This window comes from Ochotona curzoniae, unplaced genomic scaffold, assembly GCF_017591425.1.
Source record: "Ochotona curzoniae isolate NIBS_2020 unplaced genomic scaffold, NIBS_Ocur_1.0 contig_2210, whole genome shotgun sequence".
NCBI classification, from domain to species: Eukaryota; Metazoa; Chordata; class Mammalia; order Lagomorpha; family Ochotonidae; genus Ochotona; species Ochotona curzoniae.
In genome coordinates this window covers 44850048-44871887 of record NW_024465369.1, presented here as the reverse complement: position 1 = coordinate 44871887, position 21840 = coordinate 44850048, and the positions used below count along the sequence as shown (strand labels likewise).

Below are 21840 nucleotides of genomic sequence, written 5' to 3'. Positions count from 1 at the left end.
CAGGGGAAAAGTGCAAGGTTATTTTGTGTTTTTTGTGTTCCATCTTGTCACCCTGCCTCCCTTTCAGATTCTCATATCCAGGAGGCACAATCCTGCCCCATTCCTCCTGAAATCACCGTTGGTTCCATGTGAAGTACTCTTCCCCAAACCCTGCAGCTCCCTAACTTCCTCAAGGTCTCCACCAAAGGTTTATCTGCCAGTGAGACCATGCTCAACCTGGGGCTCTTCTCTGGTTTTGAAGTCCAACCACAAAGCCAACATTCCAGTCCTCTGCTCTGCTGCAAGATTACCCTGCAGCATTCGTTGCTAGCCAGCATAATATCAGATCATGGCCATAACCATTCATGATGTGTAAACCACTTGAGATATAATTTGAAATCCTGATAACTAATTAAATTTCACTAAATAATTAAATTTAATGAAATTTAGTGACCAAACTTTTTCTCCCTTCTCTCAATACTTCTAAATTATTTCTACTCTTGAGATCACTGGGAGCTTCTCCAAAATATAAAATATAAACTCATCAGTAGATCATCTATGTATAAACAATGAAACTAATTTCTCCCAGAATTTTCCCCTCACACTGGTAACTGTTTAACCTTCTAAAAGCCTTAGTTTGCCATTCTTGAACCACCGTGTTCACAATATCCATAAATTAAGTGTATTTTTTCTGAATTGGCTTAAGAACTGTCAAACAATAAAAGTAATAACATTGCAATCTTACACGTCTTATACAATAAACATTCAAATAAAAAAAATAATTTGTTTTAGGGTAAAAACATCCCAAAACATATTACTAAGTACTAAAATAATGTATTTCAAGCCTTAACATAACGGTTCTTAAGATACTTACTAAGTTTCCTAGGAAGCGCTCCTTTGCCATCTGCCTTTAAGCAGAACCTGACATTGAAACTATGGAAGAAAAAAAAATCCTATATAAATTCTGTAATACAGTATAAGCATACTTTTCAATATAATTCAAACACGACAGAATTACGAACATGCCTAATGCTGCAAACCAGGTCTGTTTATTTGAATCACTCCCAAGACACCCTCTGAAGACCAAAACCAATGGATCTTCCAATAGTATTTGCACATAATCTGCACATAGCCTATATTTCAGATCACGTCTAGACTATTTTGAATACCTAATAGAAAGCAAATAATTAAGCACTATTGTTTAGGAAATAAGAGACAGAAAAAAAAAAGGTGTGTATATATTCAGTACATAAGCAACCTTTTCTCCCAAATACTTTTAATCCGCTATGGGCTGAACGTGCAGATGAAGAGTCCAAGGACAGAAGGCTGGCAGCATGGGCAGTTTATATCATGAGGCCCTGTTTATTCCTTCATGTCTGGGTATACCTCTAAAAAGTACAAAACCATACACACATGATGCATCCATCAGTAACTCCCTCATATTCCCTGTTAGGCTAGCGTGACAAGAAAAAGGAAGAGAGGGAAAAAAATAACAATTTTCTAACTTCTAGTTTGTGGGAAGTTTGTTTTCATAATGAAAAAAGAATGTTCAGAAATAAAATAATGTCTCACTTAATAAGATGACCCATGGAAGTTTCCTGTATGCTGCAGGGTTTTTCACAATTTATTCACGACTCATGAAATCATGCCAATGGCTTATAACCTAGCATCTTAAATTAAATAAAACTGACTTAAGTATCAAGGGAAAACTAGATTTGGGGGAAATTTTGGTTTTAATTATGTGTAAGTGCTTTCTGAATCATGATGGCAAGTATATTTGGTATTACGTGACATACTCAAACTCATATGAAAGCCACTACTCTAATTAGTGCATTAGAAGCTTTCAAATCATGAGCATAATTGTTAGCATATTAGTAGCAATTTTGTAGGGACAGCAGGGTGAGTGAGGAAAAGCAATAAAATTAGAAGCCAAAATCATGAAAAACAAGTTGTGATTCAATCAAAGAAGAGTAACTATTATTAAATTTTTTATATAATATAATAAAAACACTAATTTGAGTAGCATTTGAAAAATATTTTATTTATTTAAAGATGCCTTCATTTCTTTCAAAGTCAGTTACAAAGAGTTAGGGACAGAGAGATCACCCATCTGCTGGTTGACTCTCAAACCCACAGACCTGGTAGGATCTGACCACCCCCAAAAACTTTGTTACCAACATGCCAGACCATCTGGACTCAAGTGACACCTTTAGGTGGTATCTCTCAATACGGCAATGGTTCCTTTTCTAGACTATGGATCTTCAAATTGGTAATTTTGCCATTTTCATTTAATTTCCCAGAATTCAGGGTCAGTTTGTGAAAAGTTGTTAAACATGTGCTGAATCTGAAATGTCAGTCCTCAGTCTAAGCTTTCCTTTTCAGCGCACCAAAGGAAGATGCTCTGAAAAACACTGTGTAGTGGCTTTCTGTTTCGGGTAGTTCATCAAAGAAGGGGTTGAAGGGTGTTGTGCACTGTCTACAACTGTCTGCCCATGGGCTACCTGAAATTCTTTTATGGAAAGAATTTTTAAGAAAACTGGATACAGTTTGGCTTGGGGAAAAATACTCGTTTGAAAATTTTAATAAATTACCCAAAACCAAAATGAAAATAGTATTTATTAGCTTCTATGGAATAACTTCTCCCTGCCATTCTCACCAACTTCACCTTTGCTGTGATTTTTTTTCTCTGTGTAAGTAAGAAATGTTTAAGTACTTCTCATGGTTTATGGGACATTTATATGTATGCTTGAAAAGTGTAGAGTGACAGAGAAAGAAAGGCAAGAGAAAGAAGAAGAGGGAGAGGGAGGAAGAGACAGGAGGAGAGAGAGGGATACATCTCCCGTTTTTGCTCACTCCCCAAATGACCACAACAGCCAGGACTGGCACGGACAGAAACCAGGAGCTTGGAACTCAGTCTAGGTCTCTCATGGGGGTGGCAGAAGCCCAAGTGTTCAAGCCATCTTCTGGTGCCACACAGGGTACATTAACAGGAAGCTAGAGAAGAAGGCCAGTAGCCAGGACTCAAACACAGGCACTCCAACAAAGGAGGATGTATGCCAATCAGGAGCTTAACTTGTGCACCACCATGTCTGTCCCCAGTAGTTAGTTTTATATTCATTTTCATTTATGAGGAAGATACTAGTTTGTCCATTTTTAAATAGTCCGAATTAAAACATGACTTATATCAAAGATAATCATTAAAATAATCATAATCATTAAAATGATCATAAAAATAATCAAAGTAACATTTACATGACAGACAGAAAATGCAATATGGAAGAAATCTAACATGGACTTACAAAAATATGCTTTCCTATGGAATCTAGTAAAAGTATCTATGAAAGATAATAAACTAGAGCAAAATAATTTTTCATTCAGCTATTTACAGACACTAAACCTGGAAAACAACACACCTTCTAAAGTTTTTAAATAATCATAAGATTGGTTAGAATTGAAAGTGAACAATTACTTAGTCCTTATCAGCTCTTCCTTCTTTTTGAGTATATTCATCAACCATTTATAAATGTTTAAAACTTCATTTTATGCTAGTTTATTGATCTTCACGGATATCTCCAAGAATTTTCTGGAGATTTCTAGCTATCTTCTTTGTAGCAGTATTTCTATAACTAAAAATAGTATATAGCTATATAACCTGCTTAACAATTATTTTAGCCTGCTACTTCATTTCAAATTGTCCTACAGTGATTGAATCAATCATCACAATAATAAATCAGAAAAGTAAGCACTCTTACCAGGAAACTTTCAGAGCTGTCCCAGGCAATGGGCAGGTCTTATTGTCTTGATTTAAAATGCTAGGGTATACTTCAAGGCCAGCATTTACAGTGATAACCGGTCTGGCCCTGAAGAAAAAAAAAGATAATTATTTCAAGAATCACACTGATGTAAGTGCTTTAGGTTCAAATCTTCCACATACTCAAGTACAATACGTACTAAGCATTGACTAAGCATTGTTTGTAACAGCAGAAAGATCAGGATGGCCCCAACTATCTCAGTTCAGCCAGCTCTGAAAGACCCACACTACTGCAAGTCATTCAGTGTCAGGTAAAATGGGAAACTACCAGCATATATGTACTCAATCCCTTAAAAAATGGCTGAGCTACCGACCTAATTCCATGGAACACAGTGGGAACAATGAGCACCATAAGTCCATCTGTGCTGATACAGAACAATCCCAAAGACATATCCAAGATAGGATTTTAGTAGGAGAAGGAAAAAGATTCCCAAAAAATGCCTACATATACATGAAAGCATACTATGTGTTAATACAGACTCTATTGGTAATTCTAAAAGGTTGGAAACTGGTTTGAGGGAATATATATTTTAAATTATATTTATTTCTATTGTTTGAATATTTATCATATACTTGACTGACTTCACAATTTAAAAGCTAAAACAGACTCGAATCAGCATTAGACAACAGTAAAACTACAAAGACATATAAGGGGAACCAAGAGCAATCCTGAAAACCTCTTAACAGGAGGTCATATACACAGAGCAGGGGGTGCCCAAGAGTGGAGCAGGGGGACAGGAGGAAGCTTGTATCCCAACCCTGGAGAGTCCCGGATCCTCACCAAGAACTATCAGTATGGGCACCAAGGATTACATCCCAACGGCCAAGGAGACCACTGGGAATTGGAGTGCTTTCGGAGGCTGAGAACTCTGAGGTCATCCACTCCCGCTTGGATCTACCACATGGGATGGAAGAAGCCCAAATCTTTCCTTGCAGAAGCCAAGGTCATCGGAACAACAACCAGCAGCCCTGAGCAGTCCGCAGAAATAGAACAGTAAACTTCCTTCAGGGCTAGGGAGAGGAGCTTTCTCTGGTCCTTACATAGTTCCAACTTTGGATCCCCACTCTCTCTTGCAATGACTATCAGGATGGCTCCGAAGCAACCACCACCCCCCCCAACAAACAAAATTGGAATAGATAGACAGAGAACAACAAGGAAAGCTTAGAACCAGACAGGAAACGGTCAGCATGGATTCACATATACCTTACTAGGTAGGACACAGAGATTAGTTACTCCTCACTAAGTTATTGAAGATTTCTCTGCACATCCCTCCTAAAACAGTTCTACACCTCAACTGTTGACATACGCCTTGCTAGAGTTATTAGTCAGTTTAGACTATCCTAAAATCTGCCAAGTTCAGTAGAATTATGTTTCACCACTATATACTGCTAAATACTAAAATGAGGATAGACACTAGACAGCTGAATAGTACCCTATAGCCATTTTAAGGTGTATAGAAGCTGGTTGTATATAAACTAAACTCGAAATGTCACAATGAAGTAGTCACAGCATGTGGTTAAGAACTTGCATTTTTAAACATATTTGTTACTCAATACCATGTCAATTAATTCCATAATGTTGTAAATTGTTGCTGATGTTATGTTGGGGCTTTTAATTGATCAGGATGATATTCTGCCAGCTCTACCTTCAGATCAAAGATGGTCTCCCCAAGAAATCGTTGAACTTATCTGGACAATAAGATGCTGGACTCTATGCTTGCTATAGGCTTGCAATGAAAGAATCTCAACTGAATTTGATCTGCAACAAGGTGGAAGAATTCACCATGGGGGGAGGGTACGGGGAGAGGTTGGGGAAATCCCAGAGTCTATCAAACTGTGTCACATAATGCAATGTAATTAATGATAATTTAAAAACAGCTAAAACAGTAAACTGAAAGTGAGTATCCCTACCCTATTTTGAAACTCAAAACACAGAGCACTAACATTTCAAGTTGCCATCCTCAGGTTAGTAATACTCAAACAACAAAGTCTGAGCAAATTTTCTAAGTTCTAACCACCCCCAAAATCTAAAACAGCTTTAGTATCAAGCATTTCAGTCAACGAACATTCAATCTGTAAGTAATGGTTTTCAAAGTTCAGATGCACAGATTTTAACTCTGTACAAAAAAAAAAATTCATATCACTCAGCCTGTCTCAAGCACAATAAATCCCTGCATTTTCTGCATATACATCCTGCCCCATTGCTGTAATTAAAGACAAACTCAGTTCTACAGGACCAATACTAGGTTTCCTGCCATGTGTGAATCCAGCCCACAGCAGTATAAGCACCTTTACTTGGGACACTATTTGATAATCCACAGCATAAAGAATTGATCAAATACAGAGAATAAATGAAAACGTCTGAAGCCTGGAAACAGAAATATATGAAAGCACACACATTGCTCTAATAAAACTATTACTTTTGTGATTCATTTTATATTGCCCATGTGATCACAGAATACCAAGTTCATTTCCTCTTACTGGAAATTGCAAACTCATACTATCTTTAAGAGCAATTTTTTAAAAGGGGGGGGGGGAAACTACATGTGGTCTATGAAAAGTGGAAAATACAGCATACTAACATGACATTAATAAAAGGAGCCATATCCTAGGATATATGGAAACTCATTGTACTACTCCACAAATTTTGGTTTCTAATTATAAAACTATTCTGAAACAATGAAATGTTTATTTTAACAAATGGAAGAATACTTTGGAATACAGTTTAAAGGACAAACAGGGAAAATTATGAATTCCTTTCAAAATAAAACATGCATAGCCGTTTCTTCTTTGAGATCTTCTTGCATAAATATTATTTACCCATAGTAAATGTAAGATAGGAAAAAAATTCATCAATATTTCAAGAACAATAAACTAAAATTCAAATACTGAAATTCATATAAAAAGTCTTTCAAATAATTCAGAATATTCCTGTTGTACATGCTGTACTCACCTGTACAACACAGCTCGATCTACTCCAAAAGCTCCTACAATTAAGTCTTAAGAGTGGAAACAAACATATGTTAACAATAATAGTTTCTGAATTTCTACATCATGCTATAAAGCTTTTAATGCACACAAAAGAATTTAAATATATTCTCACAACCAAGAAACTGTACAGCAGCAAAAAAGTAAAAAGAAACACCCTCTACCACATTTTTTCCTAACATTACAGACATAAAGAAAATTAAAGAAATTAAAAATATCTGTTTCATATTGTACATTCCCAGGAAATGTATCTGCCGTTTCTTTGTAGCCCTTTTAGCAGTCTGAATAGTGTTTTGAAACTGGTAGAGGTAAATACTTGAAATTCAATACTTGAAATAATGAATTGGAATGGCTTCTAAAATAAATGAATAACCTTATTTGACTGAGGAATGAGAAATCTGAGCTGTATGTATTCACAGAAAATCACCTGGATAGCCATTTTTGTCTATATCTGTGGCTCCTTTCATGGAATAGCCAAAGCTTGGTGGCATGCTCCGAGCAGCCCACTGGCCTTGAAGGATTTGAGATGGTATCGCATTCAAGCCCGTAGACCTTCCATTGAAAATATACACAATTCCTTTCTGATCTTCACCCCCATAAGGAGCAGCAATTGCAACATCTATAGGGGAAAGGGAAGAAGAGGAAGAGAAGGAAGAGGCACAGAGGAAAGGATGAGAAAGGAAGGGATATAGGATAAAGATGGTGACACAAACATGTTAGTAGTCACAATCATTTACACAGAGATCTGGATGCTTCTAGAACCAATTTATCTTCATCTATATTGTCTCAAAGTTCAGTAAAATACTCTTTATTCAAAAGCAACAAGCTAATTCAAGGAGATGCAAACAAAGCTGCAGAAATAAATTAATTTAGAGCCATGTATTCTGGGTCTGACCCTATGCAAATCTAAATGCGCCATACTTAAAACGGGCAGTATGGAAGGTAAGAACATGTCAAGAGATTCATCAAGGGACCGATACTATAATACAGTGCTTTAATTCACTGCCTATAGTGCTGGTATCCCACATGCGCTTCTGAGTCCCAACTGACCCACTTCTTATCCAGCTCCCTGTTAAGGCACCTGGGAAAGTAGCAGAAGATGGCCCAAATCCCTGGGCTGCTGCACTCATATGAGACCCTGATGAAACGCGAGGCACCTGGTTGTAGCACAGAATAGCCCTGCATGGCAGCCGCTTGAAGAGTAAACCAGCAAATGGAAGATCTCTCTACTGCTGCCCCTCTTTTTCTAACTCGGTCTCTGAAATATATAGCTAAACCTTTTTAAAAATTCATTTAAAGCTCATTCTAGCTATCAAAATTCTACTTTATTTATGCATCATTTTATATCTTTTGCTGAAAGAAAATCAAGTTGGATCACTTTGAGTTAGAACTTCATTTGATCTTGTTGATTTTAAACAAATAAAATTATAAATTAATAGTCAAGACAGCAACATTCAAGATAAACTTTTCTAACTCTAAAATGGTCCAATTTTCTCTGCTGCTCCCACACTGTGTCTGAACCTGTCAAGTGACCTTCTCACTTCAAGTCTTGCCCCTATGACTCACTGCCTTCATATTATTCATGTTTTCCAACAACACTGGCCTTTTGTTGTTGTTTCCCAAACACTGCACTAGTTCTCATATCTGGGCTTATTAACCTTGCTGTTCCCTTAGCAGTTGTTGCTTCAGAGCTTTTCCAAGCCTTGTTCCTTCTGTTGGCCTAAACTCTAGATCTGACATCATCCTGTCAAAGAAGTCTCCCTCGGCCACACTCGGCCCCTCCCCATCTCTACTTTAACAGAAGCTCTCTGTTCTATCACCTTGCCTAAAAAAATTAGTCTTTATCATAATCTGGATTTTCCCCATTACTTGTTTACTTATTATAGAGCTCTGCATTTTTGAAGTTCTCTCATACAGATTTTATTTAATAATGGGGCAAATCTTGATACATTGTTAAGTACACAGACAAACCAACAGGGCATTCCTCGATTATGTGATCTGCAGAAAGGTTTTAATGTTATCCTTTATGGGCCAGAGCCATGGTATATAGTGAACTTGGTTCCTGCCTGTGGCACCACTATCCCGTATGGCAATGGTTTGAGTTCCAGCTGCTCCACTTCTGATCCAGTTTCCTGCTTACAGCCTGGGAAAGCAGCGGAAGATGGCTCTGGTCCTTTGGCCCTGACTTTGGATCAGTTCAACTCGACTTTCGCAGCCATTTAGGGAGTGAACCAGCAGACTGAAGAGTGTTTTCTCCTTCTCTCTGTAACTCTGATTTCAAATAAAAATAAATCTTTAAAAATATTATCCCTTAAAAATATATTGTTACTTTGTAATGTGTATTTCACATTTCTAAATGAGTTCTGTACTGAAAGCTAATTTGCTTTTTAAAGATATCTAAAGTTATTGAAATAAGTCTTATCAAACAATGGAATTATACACTTATACATCCCCATGAAGGGAAACAGAAACTTGTTTAGAACACTTTGGACAGAAATAACAAAGCTATGATTTTCAAAACACTAATGGCACAACATACCTTTGAGGTATGCTAACATTATGTATTACACAGCATTGCCTTAACAATGTGTCCACAATATTTTTTACACTTGTAGCTAAATGGACACTAGAGGGCACTGCTGTTCAGCAGGACACAAAGACAGATCATCACTAGCTTAAGACTCAAAATATAAAAGGGATTCCTTTCAGAAATCAACTGCTATGAAACTCTCACCTGAGGCTGCTCTCATTTTTGAACATGTTGCTTAATTTTAAGAGAAATCAACCTATCTTTAAATTTGGTATATGGCTCACTGGCATTCTCTTTTCCAGAGAGCAGATTCACTCATGTACATTTCCAGATGGGGCATGGACTTTCTGACTTCTAAGAAACGCACAATTGCTGAACTTCCATCTTACCATTGAACCCATCCTGATCCAAATCTCCCAAAGGAGCGATGGCGCTGCCAAAGCGTGCAAAAACCTCCAATCCGTTCAGCTTGGTCACCTGGAAGTCAGCAGAGGCTTTCTGCAGACACACGGAGACCTGTCCCACCTCCTGGAGTTTGCCATCAGAGCCTCGGTCCATGAAGAGTGGAGCTCCAATAAACACATCTGCATAACTAAAAGAACAGACTCTCCTCACCAAAGCCAAGATCAAATCCATCTATTTCTAGACATTTCTTTTTTATTAAAACTTAATTTCTCCTTCTAGACATGTCTTGGACACAGTGAAGCACAAAACCAGTAACAATAGACATTTCAAATTCAAACCTTCCTCCAACTCTTTTTAAGAACTTATGAGCACCTGGCAATGACCATCAGGATCGTTCCAGAAACCCCTCAAAACAAACAAATAACCAACCAAACAAACAAAAATCTAGAATAGATAGACAGAGAACAACAAGGAAAGCCTAAAATCAAACAGGAAGCAGTCAGCGTGGACTCACTTATATCTTACTACGTGAAACACAAAGATTAGTTACTCCTCACTGGGGCATTGAAGATTTCTCTGCACACCCCTCCTAAAACTGTTCTGTATCTAAACTGTTGACTTATGTCTTGTTAGATTTATAAGCTAGTCTAGATTTCCCCACCCCCCCAAAAAAGCCAGGTTCACCAAAATTACACTTCAATGCTATAAAAAGCTAAATGCTACACTGAAAATAGACACAAGGCAACTGAATGGTAACCTCTAGCCATTTTAAGATGTATAGAATCCGGTTGTATATAAACTAAAACTGAAATGTCAATGAAGTAGTCACAAGATGTGGTTAAGAACTTGCATTTTTTTTTTGACATATTGGTTACTCAATACTATGTCCACTAATTCCATAACGTTATAAATTGTTGCTGATGTTATGTTGGGGCTTTCGATTGATCGGGATGATACTTTGCCAGCTCTGCCTTCAGACCAGAGATGGTCTCCCCAAGAAACCGTTGAACTTATCTGGACAATAAGATACTTGACTCTATGCTTGGTATATGCTTGCAATGAAAGAATCTCAACTGAGCTTGAATTGTGGCAATGCAGCAAGGTGGAAGAATTCACCATGGGGGGCGAAAGGTATGGGGAGAGGTTAGGGGGAATCCCAGTGCCTATAAAACTGTGTCACATAATGCAATGTAATTTAAAAAAAAAAAGAAAAAGAAGAACTTATGTGCAGTTCATGAAGTTTTCATGCTACAAAAGCTACTGAAAACAAAAATTAGGACCACCAAATTTTCCACTATTTGGGTAAGGTTTCTTCAAACTGATTCCTTAAATAGAAAGATCAGTGGAAAGGGGACAGACAAACAAAAGCAGAACTGTTTACTTTTAGTAAAGCATTCACAAACACAAGAGCAAAACTGTTTCTGGAAAAGATTTTTTAAAACTTACTCATCTCCATTAATGTCAGTGGCAGCTACAGAAAATCCAAAATATGCAGCCATCTGGATAACAAGATGCAAACAAAATGTTTTTATTTCACCCAACTACTTTAGGCAATTAACAACTACAACATATGTAACCAATAGACTACTTATGTTCCTACATACAGTACTTCAATCCAAACGTCTTCCCCTTTGTTTATTCTACCAACAGCATGACAATCAGGTAATGAAACTTGCTAATTTGCTCAGATCTGTGAGTAGAACATATTGCAGGTAAAACACTCTAATGTATAAATTCATTTCCCTATGTTGCAAGTAAAATCAAGTCTCCTTTCTAGGCCAAACAAAAGATCCTTTTTCCCCACTCCCTGACAACAGGCAGCTACAGGAACACCATCAGAATGACACATTCACACGCAAACATTTCTTTCACATACAAACATTTTAATTGGACCAGAGAAGTCGCAAGTGGATGACTGTTTAGAGAGGATAACAGTTAATAATTGTTAAAGACATAATGATTGTTCCTCCCTAGGTAGAACTATTATCCTCTAGAAATTACTGTTTGGAAAGACACAAGCAGGAGTTCATTTTTGTCTCACATCTCAATCAATCATTTGCCAGATGGCTGTGCTTTTTAATTATACACACTACAAATGTGTTTGGGTTTATTATGAAGTTATTATGCATAAAGAAGTCATTTCTTCTCTTCCACCACAAGAGACTACTGACTAACACAGACAGCTGGGATGGGCGGTGTGGTGGGGGCAGAGTGGGAACAAAACAAAATCAGATAACTATGGAGGATTACTTTGGGGACGCTTTTGGATACCAAAAGGACCAACGAGGTGACCATGTCCTTTATAGAAAATAGAATAATGTTTGTAATACCTTAAAAAAAATCAGAAAGAATGACAGATAAACTAAGGTGATGAGTAAGTCAACAAAACAAAGAAGGAAAGTTAGCAATACTTATGAAAATTGACAAGTTGAATATATATCTGGAAGGAATAAGATAGTTTCCTATTCTATTTATTTTGTGCTGATACACAAAATAAATTAAGAAATTGAAACAAACATGTATTCCACAGTCAATGGCAAGACTGGAACTTGTGCAATAAACTATACTGCACTTAGGGTACCACGTTGACTACAACATGCCAAAACAATATTCTTGGATCTTATCCTCTCAGGGTGTTTGTCTTCAGTATAAAGAAAGTGTGGCATTTACTGAGACCACGCCTGCCCTGTGAGCCTCACAGCTACCCAGGAGTACATCAGCAGCACCCCCAGCTTTACCACCGAGGAATCAGAATCAGTACAGTAACAGCTCAGAGAGCCCAGGCCTGTCCTCATCAAACCCTTGCCTTTCCCCAAAGACAGCTGAAGATGAGTACAAGGAAACTTTAAGGGGTTCACAGAAACCAATGAGTTACAATAATAAAATAACTGAAACTCATGTATAGTTTCTTCATAATGGGCCTTTCTGGCCAATGTTTTTGAAACACCTTACAAAGGCACGCACTGCCGTCAGTCTGCAGCATGATCCAGACATAAACATTGACACTGGCTAGAAGTGAAGCAGCACTGAAGGGCAACGACGCTGCAGCCATCCCAACTGCCTGTCAAACACAGGTCACTTCATGCCATCAGCAACCCTGTCATATAAACGGGAAGAAGTTTCTGGAGCCTACAGGACTGTTCCTCGTCCTACAGAGCTGCTCATAGCCCAACAATATCTACTGACAAGAATGTTCCTGAATCCCAAACCTGTGAACCAAGAGGCTTCTATCTTATTTTCCTTTTTCACTGCCATTATTTAATTCTCTGAGACATACATGGAGACTTTAAAAATTCATGAAAAAATGTATATTGTCATAAAGCTATGCATGTATTTCAAAATTATCCTGCACCAAAATTAATTATCCTTTAATTCTATTTTTCCACAAAATTTTTAATATATTAGATTATAAAGTACCAGTTTGAATAGGATACCACTACTTAAAAGTACTACTCTAACTCCAGAATGTCTTATCCCATGTAATGCCAATGCCTATTTTAAGCATATACTTTTGCATAGATTATTGCATATTATCATTTACATGTACTTTTAAAATTGTAGAAAATGAAATTAAAAGATAGCATGCATTTTTCATGAACTTTTTGAAAGACCACTCCTCCCCCTCACACATAATATGCATATCTATACTACTGTTTCTAATTAAATTAAAAGATATGGATCATCCCTCCAAAGAAAACTTACCATCATCTCCAAACAAAAAAGTTTCTATGGTTTTGTGTCTGTATAATTTAATTTTGTATTTTCTCAAACAACATACAAAAACAAGCCATCATATGCAATTATAAAAGGCCCTGCTTACACAAATTACCTTAGTTAAAACAAAGATGAAACATTTAAAGCCAGTTACCTATACCATATACTATGGGATTATCAAACCGTTTCAGTGCTCCTAGAAAGTTTTAAGATACTAGGAAATGCTAATAATGAACTGTTGAATCAAACAAATCAAGACATGACCTTTAAAACACAGAGCTAATCAGCTTTTTTTTAAATACACAAAAGAGAAATACAACAAAATGATAATAGCTTAGATTATATTGTAATTGCATTACAACTGACTTTTTTATATTTCTCTGTATTTCCTAAACTTTCTCAAATGAATATATATTGCCTTTGCAACTGGATGTGTGCAAGGGAAGGGTGGGGTGGAGATGACATCGTAAAGGCATACCTGCTCACCAGTAAAATTGTATAAGGAGGACATGTTTTTCCCATCGTAAATATAAACCTATGCAGAAAAAAAAAATTCAAGCAATACAGTGAAACAAAAAATATATATCAGAGTGATTTTTTTGCTTCTTTTTTCCTTTATGTAATGAATCAGTCATCCACCCGTTTACTCCCAGAATGCCCACTAGGGGCAAGGCTGAGCCTGAACCGAATCAAGAGCTGGGAATTCAATCCTGGCCTCTGACATGAATGGCTGGAATCCAACGTGGGAAGTATTAACAGCTGGGCTCCAGGATCTAACTTAGAAGAAAGGTTGAATCAGAAGTGGAGCCACGGCTCAAAGCCAGACACTGCAATGGGTATCCCGCCTAGTGCCTTAACGACTGGGACAAATGCCCTCCCCAACTCTGAAACTTTTAAAAGCACCTTTGAATTTTCCTACCATTCCCAAGGTCCTTGCTGCTCTTGGAACTCCTGAAACAAAATCTGAAAACAAACAAACCTTAATTAATCTTTTTTAAGACCAACATTGGAAACTGCACAAGGAAGTAATTATATCATATATCTTCATGATTTCAGTAGAAAATAAAGCAGATACTCTTAAAAATTGACCACCTAATTATAAACAACCCTGGGATTTTAAAAGTCAAACTTATAAAAACATATTCTTAAAGACTTTCACAGGCACAGAAATAAACCCTTAAATTATCTGTAACCTGGTTAGATAAGAAAAGACAAAGTGACCTAAGAAGAGAAATAACACTGTTATTTATGCTCATAAAAACAATCCAGTCAACTGAAATGGCTTGGCAATATGAACAAAATCAGGTCCACACTTCCTAGACAGATGGACAAAGAGAAGGTGCAATACCACCTTTCAGAACAAGCCCCGTTACAGATCCTAGCTAAAGAAAGCAATGAGGAATGGATTTGCTGAAAGCAAGACGAAGCACACAGCCAGGACTGGGGACAGGAAAGGAGCACAAAACAGAGCCTGAGTCCCACACACCCAGCATGGTGCCTCCTCAACGTACTAAACTTTTCTCTCATATTCCATGCGATTGTTTCAAACTGCTGAAAACTTTCAGTGTCATAGATTTCTAATGCTTGTATCTTTCAGAAAGGAATAAACATAGTTCAAGAGCTTCATACCGTCTATGCCATCACCGTTGAAATCTCCAACAGCTACAGAATAACCTAAAGGGGGAATCAAAGAGGAGAAACCATTAGCACAGAAACGTATCATCTTCAGCTTGCTTTGCGATGAAACCGTCCTCAGAAATATTTTCAAGTAATTCTGTTCTTCAGGCAATACTTCATCCTCTATGAACAAGAGGTTCTTGTGATTGTGACAACTGAATTAAAAAAAATAATAACCGAGCTAAATACTCAAATAGGAAATCTGCTAGAAAATCAGCTTTATTAAATTTACAAGTCAGATGATAAAAAAAAACAACAAATCTGCAAAGTATCAATAGGGTGTAGCAAATAACTGACTCTGAACCAGCAAATATCATATCTGATATTTATTTTAACATAAATAAGAGAAGTTTAGTGAGACCAATGTTAATAAACTCCAAAAACTTAAACTATAGCTCAGCAAACTGAATAACAAAGTTCAGGAATCAGGCTGCCTGTGTCTGAATTCAGGTATGACTTTCGCCTTTGCATAAGTCAATGTTCTCACCTATAACATGAGCAAATGACAGTACAATTTTACAAACTTATGAGAAATAAGTAACTAAATAAAGCACTTAGAAGAATACCTAGAACACTGTAAATACAAATTAAAGCTTAGTTCTATTATCACTATATACTTTCTTAAATTTTCATTAGCAAAATGAAACGTAAGCAACGTGGTCAATAGTATCAAAATGTACATGCTTTATGTTTAGAAAAACATTAATCTGTTTCCCACTGAATATTTTTCTACTTAAAATAGTATATACAAACACAGGACAACATAATTTCATAAAATGAGTCCATATTACCTACCCAAATAGCTGTCATCAAAAATGGCTTGTGCAGTTCGAGTTGCTAATTGGTTATTATACTTGATGCTGTAAACATTGGGGTCATATTTAGATACAATTTCTGCCACTTGATCCGAAATGAGCTGCCCTAAAAATACATATACATACATGTAAAGTAAATAACCTTCTCATAAGACCATCTTTATGAAACAGATAATGGTGCCTGAATCAAAAAAAAACACTATTAGATATTAATATTCCTAGTTATGAATCTTAACTGTCCTCAGTAATGCTGAACATGAGACATGAAGCTTGATATTTAAAGATTTATTTGAAAGGCAAAGTGACAGAGAAAGACAGAGACAGAGATCCTCCAACTGCTGGGCCACTCCAGACATGAGCACTGACAGGGTGTAGCCAGGCCAAGCCGGATGCCAACAACTTCAGCTCACTCATTCTAGATGTCAGTGGATTACTATTTAAAGATTCTAATAGGCAATTTCAAAATATTTTTGAAACTCTAAGATTTGGGGCCAGCACCCTGGCACAGTAGGTAAAACCTCTCTCTGTAGCATTAGTACCCCCCATTGTTGCTGCCTCAAGTGCTGGGTGGTACACTTCCAATCCAGCTGTCTGGTAATGGCCCGGAAAAGAAGCGGAGGATGGGCCCCTGGACCCATGTGGGAGACCCGGAAGAAGTTTCAGACACCTGACCTCCAAACTTCCCAGGACCAGCCATTTAGGGAGTAAACCAGAAGAAAGAAGAACTCTCCATCTTTCTTTCTCTCTCTCTCTAAATCTGCCTCTCAAATAAAATAAACCTTAAAAAACACTCAGACTTCAGAATGGCACAATTTGCCTGTAAAAATTGGTTGCCCACACTTTATAAAGATTATATTATGACCTCTAAAGTATAGTCAAGCAGAAGTACACATCAAACAATAAAAAATTTAACTATTTTAAATCACTTTATGTACTTTATAATCTGCATAAATTATAATTTTTCTACTAGGAATATTTGTATTATATATTGTATACTATTCTGCTATATAATATATACAAAATATATAATTTTTAATAGATGTTTAGCTGAATGCTTACATTTAGATTATATTTCCCATTTATTTCTTTAAATTATTTGAAAATATCCTAGATGCATGACAAGCCAGGTGAATCAGAGACAGAGTTACTATTGAGTAACATAAAACATATTAACCTACCTTGCCAATAAAAGCTACCAGGACCACCAAGAAGTACTCTATCAGCCTAGATTGAATCAAATGGAATGATACATACTTAAAAATTGGTACCTTCAAGGAGAATCAATGCAGTAACAAATATATACACATAATGTATACACATATTAAACTAAATCATAAATTTCAAACTCATCTAACTCAACTTCAGGGGTTTTCTTCTGGCTTTTCTAAAACAAAATTAAAAAGGAAGTTGTAATGCTTTCATTTAACATGTAAGAATATAAAAATGGTTTCTGTGGATCTTGGTTTCCTTGCCCCTCTAGGATGAAGGATGATGCAGAGCAAGGAAAGACCACTTCTTAATTTAGATTTGGGATTGCCTATGGGAAATTTACTAACAATCACTGAAGACTCTTCTGCTAAGGGAAACCTGTCTTTAGTATCTCATTTATTTAAACAAAAGTAAAATCAGAGGCTAAATTTTTCAAGGATTTGTATAAATTCACAAAATGGTGCTTGACTAGCATTTCCTATGTCTGAAAAAAAATTATAATCCTCCAATAGAAATATTTTATTTGTGGACAGTATTTTGGGAATTCTTATTAAAGGTAAGAGAAAAATGTGTTACTTGCAAATGTACATACAGCTCATTCAAGTTTTAAACAATTCCCTGCCCTCTGTATGTATAAGATACTTAGAAGTCATTCAACTTAAAAGTCACATCCTTTTCTCAGAAACTAGTTTAAGAAAAGGAATAAGTTAGCGATGATTTTTACACCGAGAGTGCTTCAGAGGTTATAGGCACTCGGGTACAGAGAATAAGGACACTTTGAAAAAAATGTTAACACTTTAACACATATTTTATTAAAACCTAATGCTTATTATACTTTTGCTTGGTTTCTTTATATTTTCAATTAAGAAAACTCTAATATGAAATTGAGTGCTTAAAATCAATCACACTTATAATAATTAACTATTATTACCAGTATCTAATGTGAAAAAAATTAATAAAAATCGGAACAGTGTCCATAGCAGTGACCTAGCGGCTAAAGTCCTCGCCTTGCATGCACCAGAATCCCATTTGGCCACTAGTTCTAATCCCGGCCGCCCCTCTTCCCATCCAGCTCCCTGCTTGTGGCCTAGGAAAGCAGTGGAGGATGGCCCAAAGTCTTGGGATCCTGCACTCCTGTGGGAGGCCCTGAAGAGTCCCTGGGCTCCTGGCTTTGGATTGGCGCAGCTCTGGCTGTTGTGGCTGGGGAAGCAAATTATTGGACCGAAGATCTTCCTCTCTGTTTCTCCCTCTCTTTGTATATCCGACTTTCCAATAAAAATAAAATAAATCTTTAAAAAAATCAGAATAGAAATAAAAGCAAAGTTCTAAAAATAGGAAAATGTATTCTTCTCTACTGCTTGATTTTATTTTCTGTTGTCTTCATAAATTCCAGCTACGCTCTTTGCTTACATTTCCTGAAAAATCATGCTAAGCTTTCTCAGCAAGTTTGATTTTCAAAATATTTTGTGATACATCTCTAGGACAGAAATATTTTCAATTTGCTATTCAAGGTGTTTACATACCCCAACAAAAATAGATAAACAAAACACAAAAGAAAAGTATATAAAGTACTAATGAAAAAACATTTTAAAAAATATAAATGAAAATTGTCAAAAACATCATATCTGAATAGCATATTAGTTTAGTAAAAAGACATGGCTTATATGTTGCCTGTAGGTCCATAAGAGAAGCAAACTTGCATGCCTTTCAGCTTTCACATACCAAAATAATAAATAATTTTATAATAAAGTTCCCATTGATAACTTTTATGTAACTGCAGCCGAAAGCAAAAACACCAATATTTAATAAACCCACATAACTGGAAGTTATAATATTAAGTCATAACAGTCACCTCTCATATACTGAGGAATTTATCTGCCTTCCTCCATTCCCATTATGGTATCTGCCTATTTCAAACACACTACTAGCAAGGGAATAATATAAGGCAAGGAAAGGCAAAATGAAGGGTTAGCCATTTGGATAAAAAGTAATAGTTACAAAGAAGCCGAGGCACTGATCAGTGTACTTTCAGCGAAGGTTTAGTCAACAAGGTAGATCTGAATCTCATCCAATCGTAAATGAAAACTTACTTTAGTAAAATCAATGCTGAATCCTCCTTGACAAAATCCCTGTCCATCAGCATCAATATTTTCTAAAATAAAAAGATTGGAAATATACACAAACCCAAAAAACAAACAAATAACACAAAATAAAACATGAGAAAGTCTGATATAATGATAACCCTAAAATAATGTATTAGTCCTCTAGTGGTTATTCACTCAGGTCCTAAGCAACTATCACTTCCAGAAAAAAGTTAAAGTGTATGGGTACCAGTGAGTACAATTTTTTTATAGATATGGAAACAGTAATTGGACCACTCACCAAGGAACAGAGTTAGCTGACAAAAACAACAGATTTCAAACATTTTTTAACCCCAATCCACAGAAAGATTATAGTTTAAATCATGATCCAATTCATATACTGATTCTATGTCTAGTAGATCTGTAAGCACATATATCACTTAAATTTGAAAAAATACTCTTGCTATTAATAAAATGCTCTCTGGTGCTTCTTACTCTATTGTATTTCATTCTACTTTTTTCCAAAATCAACAATATGACACATTGTAATGGTTTCACAAACCACCAATGAACTGAGGTCTGCAAGTTGAAAATTTCACTTCTCGAATTTTTTCCTCCTTGTTAGCTTACAGTTGCTGTCTTCATTAAGTTATAATGAACAGTGGTTCAGAGAAGTATTCATTCCTAATACATACATTTTCCACACAAATATTTTACAGCCAACAATAAAAATAAAAACCATAAATAAAACAGTTCAGAACTTCAGGAAATTCAACGGTCCCCAAACTAATATTGCATGAAGAACAAAACATGAATCTTAACACATTTAATAAATAGGGTCTAATTAAAGTGATTATCTTTAAACATGACATCTGTAAGTATTTTCCAATAGCAGACTCAATAGTTGTCCTCTTTTCTGATTACACACACACACACACACACACACACACACACACACACTCCTTTTGTTGTTATCACAGAAATGGAACTAATTCTGAGCAATTCATCAACAAACTTAACTTTAATCATGGGTGAGACTGCCCACAGAACAGAGGTAGGATGAATCTGCAGACTCTTCCATAGCTTTATATTGAGAAGAGAACACTCGGAAACACCATGTCTCAGTCACCACAGAGTCTTGCAGACAATGTTACAATTACACGGAAAGTTATATATTACTGTAGTTGCTACCCAAAGATAGGGACCAAAAATACCTATTATTTTTACTCAAAAGGATAAACCAAAACCCTCCGCCAAATAATCCCATCAAAGATTCTGAAATCATTCTGAAAGCCTGGGAATTGACCCATTTTTTTTTTTCTTGAAAATGCCCTCAAGTGTGTAATGCTACCCCAACGTAAAGTTTTGTAACCCACAGGGAGTGGGAAAATGTGGGGCTGGGGTTTCCACCATCTAGTGAATCACACAATGCAATTCTGCTCTGACCTCAAAGCAGCCACTGACTTCCTTCGGTCAAGCTGCATCTGGAGAAGGATTTCAGGCCACTTGTAAAGACACCCTTTTCTGATTATCGCACTATACCATTATCTATTTTATTTGGTTTCCAAAAACATACAACTACAAAAAAAGTCTGTCCTTAAAAAAATGTTTTAACAGGCAGATAATAAACTGAGTGTTTTGTCAGCTTAAAAACTTTCATGTTGAATATGATTTCAGTGAAGACTCTGCTGTTTATTTTTCCAGATGACTAATGATTCTCCAATTTATTAAGTCTGGCAACGATATTATAAACAGTAGTTATTGATTATGACAGTCACATCAGCTAGCGTTTAACATGCTCTTATTGTCATCCAACTATTACGTTACAACATTTTAGGTAGCACTGTCCTTTAAGCTTTATAGCAATCCCATGAGAGATACCTTTAATCCTCACAATTTGTATAGGCAAAGAAAATTATGCTTACAGAAAAGAAGTGACTTGACCATGGCAAGCTAGCTAGTAAATCAGAGTATGGAACGGAACCCAGGTGTGTCTACACCATGATGCTACTGCTATCTCAACTCAAGAATATATTGATTAGTCAGTTAGGAAAAAGGGGAAAGAAAGGCCAACTGGATATCATTAACTGAGAAATTCTATGTCCAAAAAGCATCATGACTAGAAAGCAAACAAAAGGAACAAAAGACAGTCTGAGCATGCAGTTGAAAGTATGAGGAGGATCTTCCTGAACAGATGGACATCTGACCTCTGTATAATGCCAAGAACAGTCACAGATTCAGTTTTGACACAATTAGTCAAAAGGTAAACTGATGAGGAACAGTGGAGCCCCCCATCCACGGCAAACAAACCTAAAACAAACAAAATCTATACAGTATCACCACAATCAAGCAGTTAGCCATGCAGTTCAATAAAATCCATCATCATCATATAGAACCAATGGCTGTACGACTTACTAAAGGATAGAAGGCACACACTAAATTTGTGTCTCTGAAGTTTTCAGTTTGTGTTTTTAATGTTTTTTTTTTCTGTCTCAATGAGTATTTTATCAATGATGAAACAAAGTATACGGTGGTTAAGAGAATTATTCACTGCTATAGGTGGATGTCAGTGGAATGTGGGATTATCTAGGTTTTCACACTCCCAATCCTGAGATTTTTCTCTGGACAGGA

At 36.4% G+C, this 21840-nt stretch overlaps 1 protein-coding gene across 4 annotated transcripts in view; it reads right to left on the bottom strand.

Annotated features, from left to right (window-relative positions):
* ITGAV (integrin subunit alpha V) overlaps positions 1-21840 on the bottom strand; it is a 96550-nt gene that overhangs the window by 22999 nt on the left and 51711 nt on the right. For 2 of the 4 annotated variants that reach the window (XM_040971829.1, XM_040971831.1), the window contains exons 5-16: positions 19219-19280; positions 17098-17143; positions 15900-16025; positions 15057-15101; positions 14347-14390; positions 13906-13962; positions 11160-11212; positions 9698-9900; positions 7206-7397; positions 6744-6789; positions 3732-3839; positions 854-912 (exon numbers count right to left, since the gene is read on the bottom strand). In XM_040971829.1, coding sequence (XP_040827763.1) covers positions 854-912; positions 3732-3839; positions 6744-6789; positions 7206-7397; positions 9698-9900; positions 11160-11212; positions 13906-13962; positions 14347-14390; positions 15057-15101; positions 15900-16025; positions 17098-17143; positions 19219-19280 — 1041 coding nt within the window. The remainder of the gene's footprint in view (positions 1-853; positions 913-3731; positions 3840-6743; positions 6790-7205; positions 7398-9697; positions 9901-11159; positions 11213-13905; positions 13963-14346; positions 14391-15056; positions 15102-15899; positions 16026-17097; positions 17144-19218; positions 19281-21840) is intronic. The other 2 variants (XM_040971833.1, XM_040971832.1) reach the window with 2 other exon arrangements.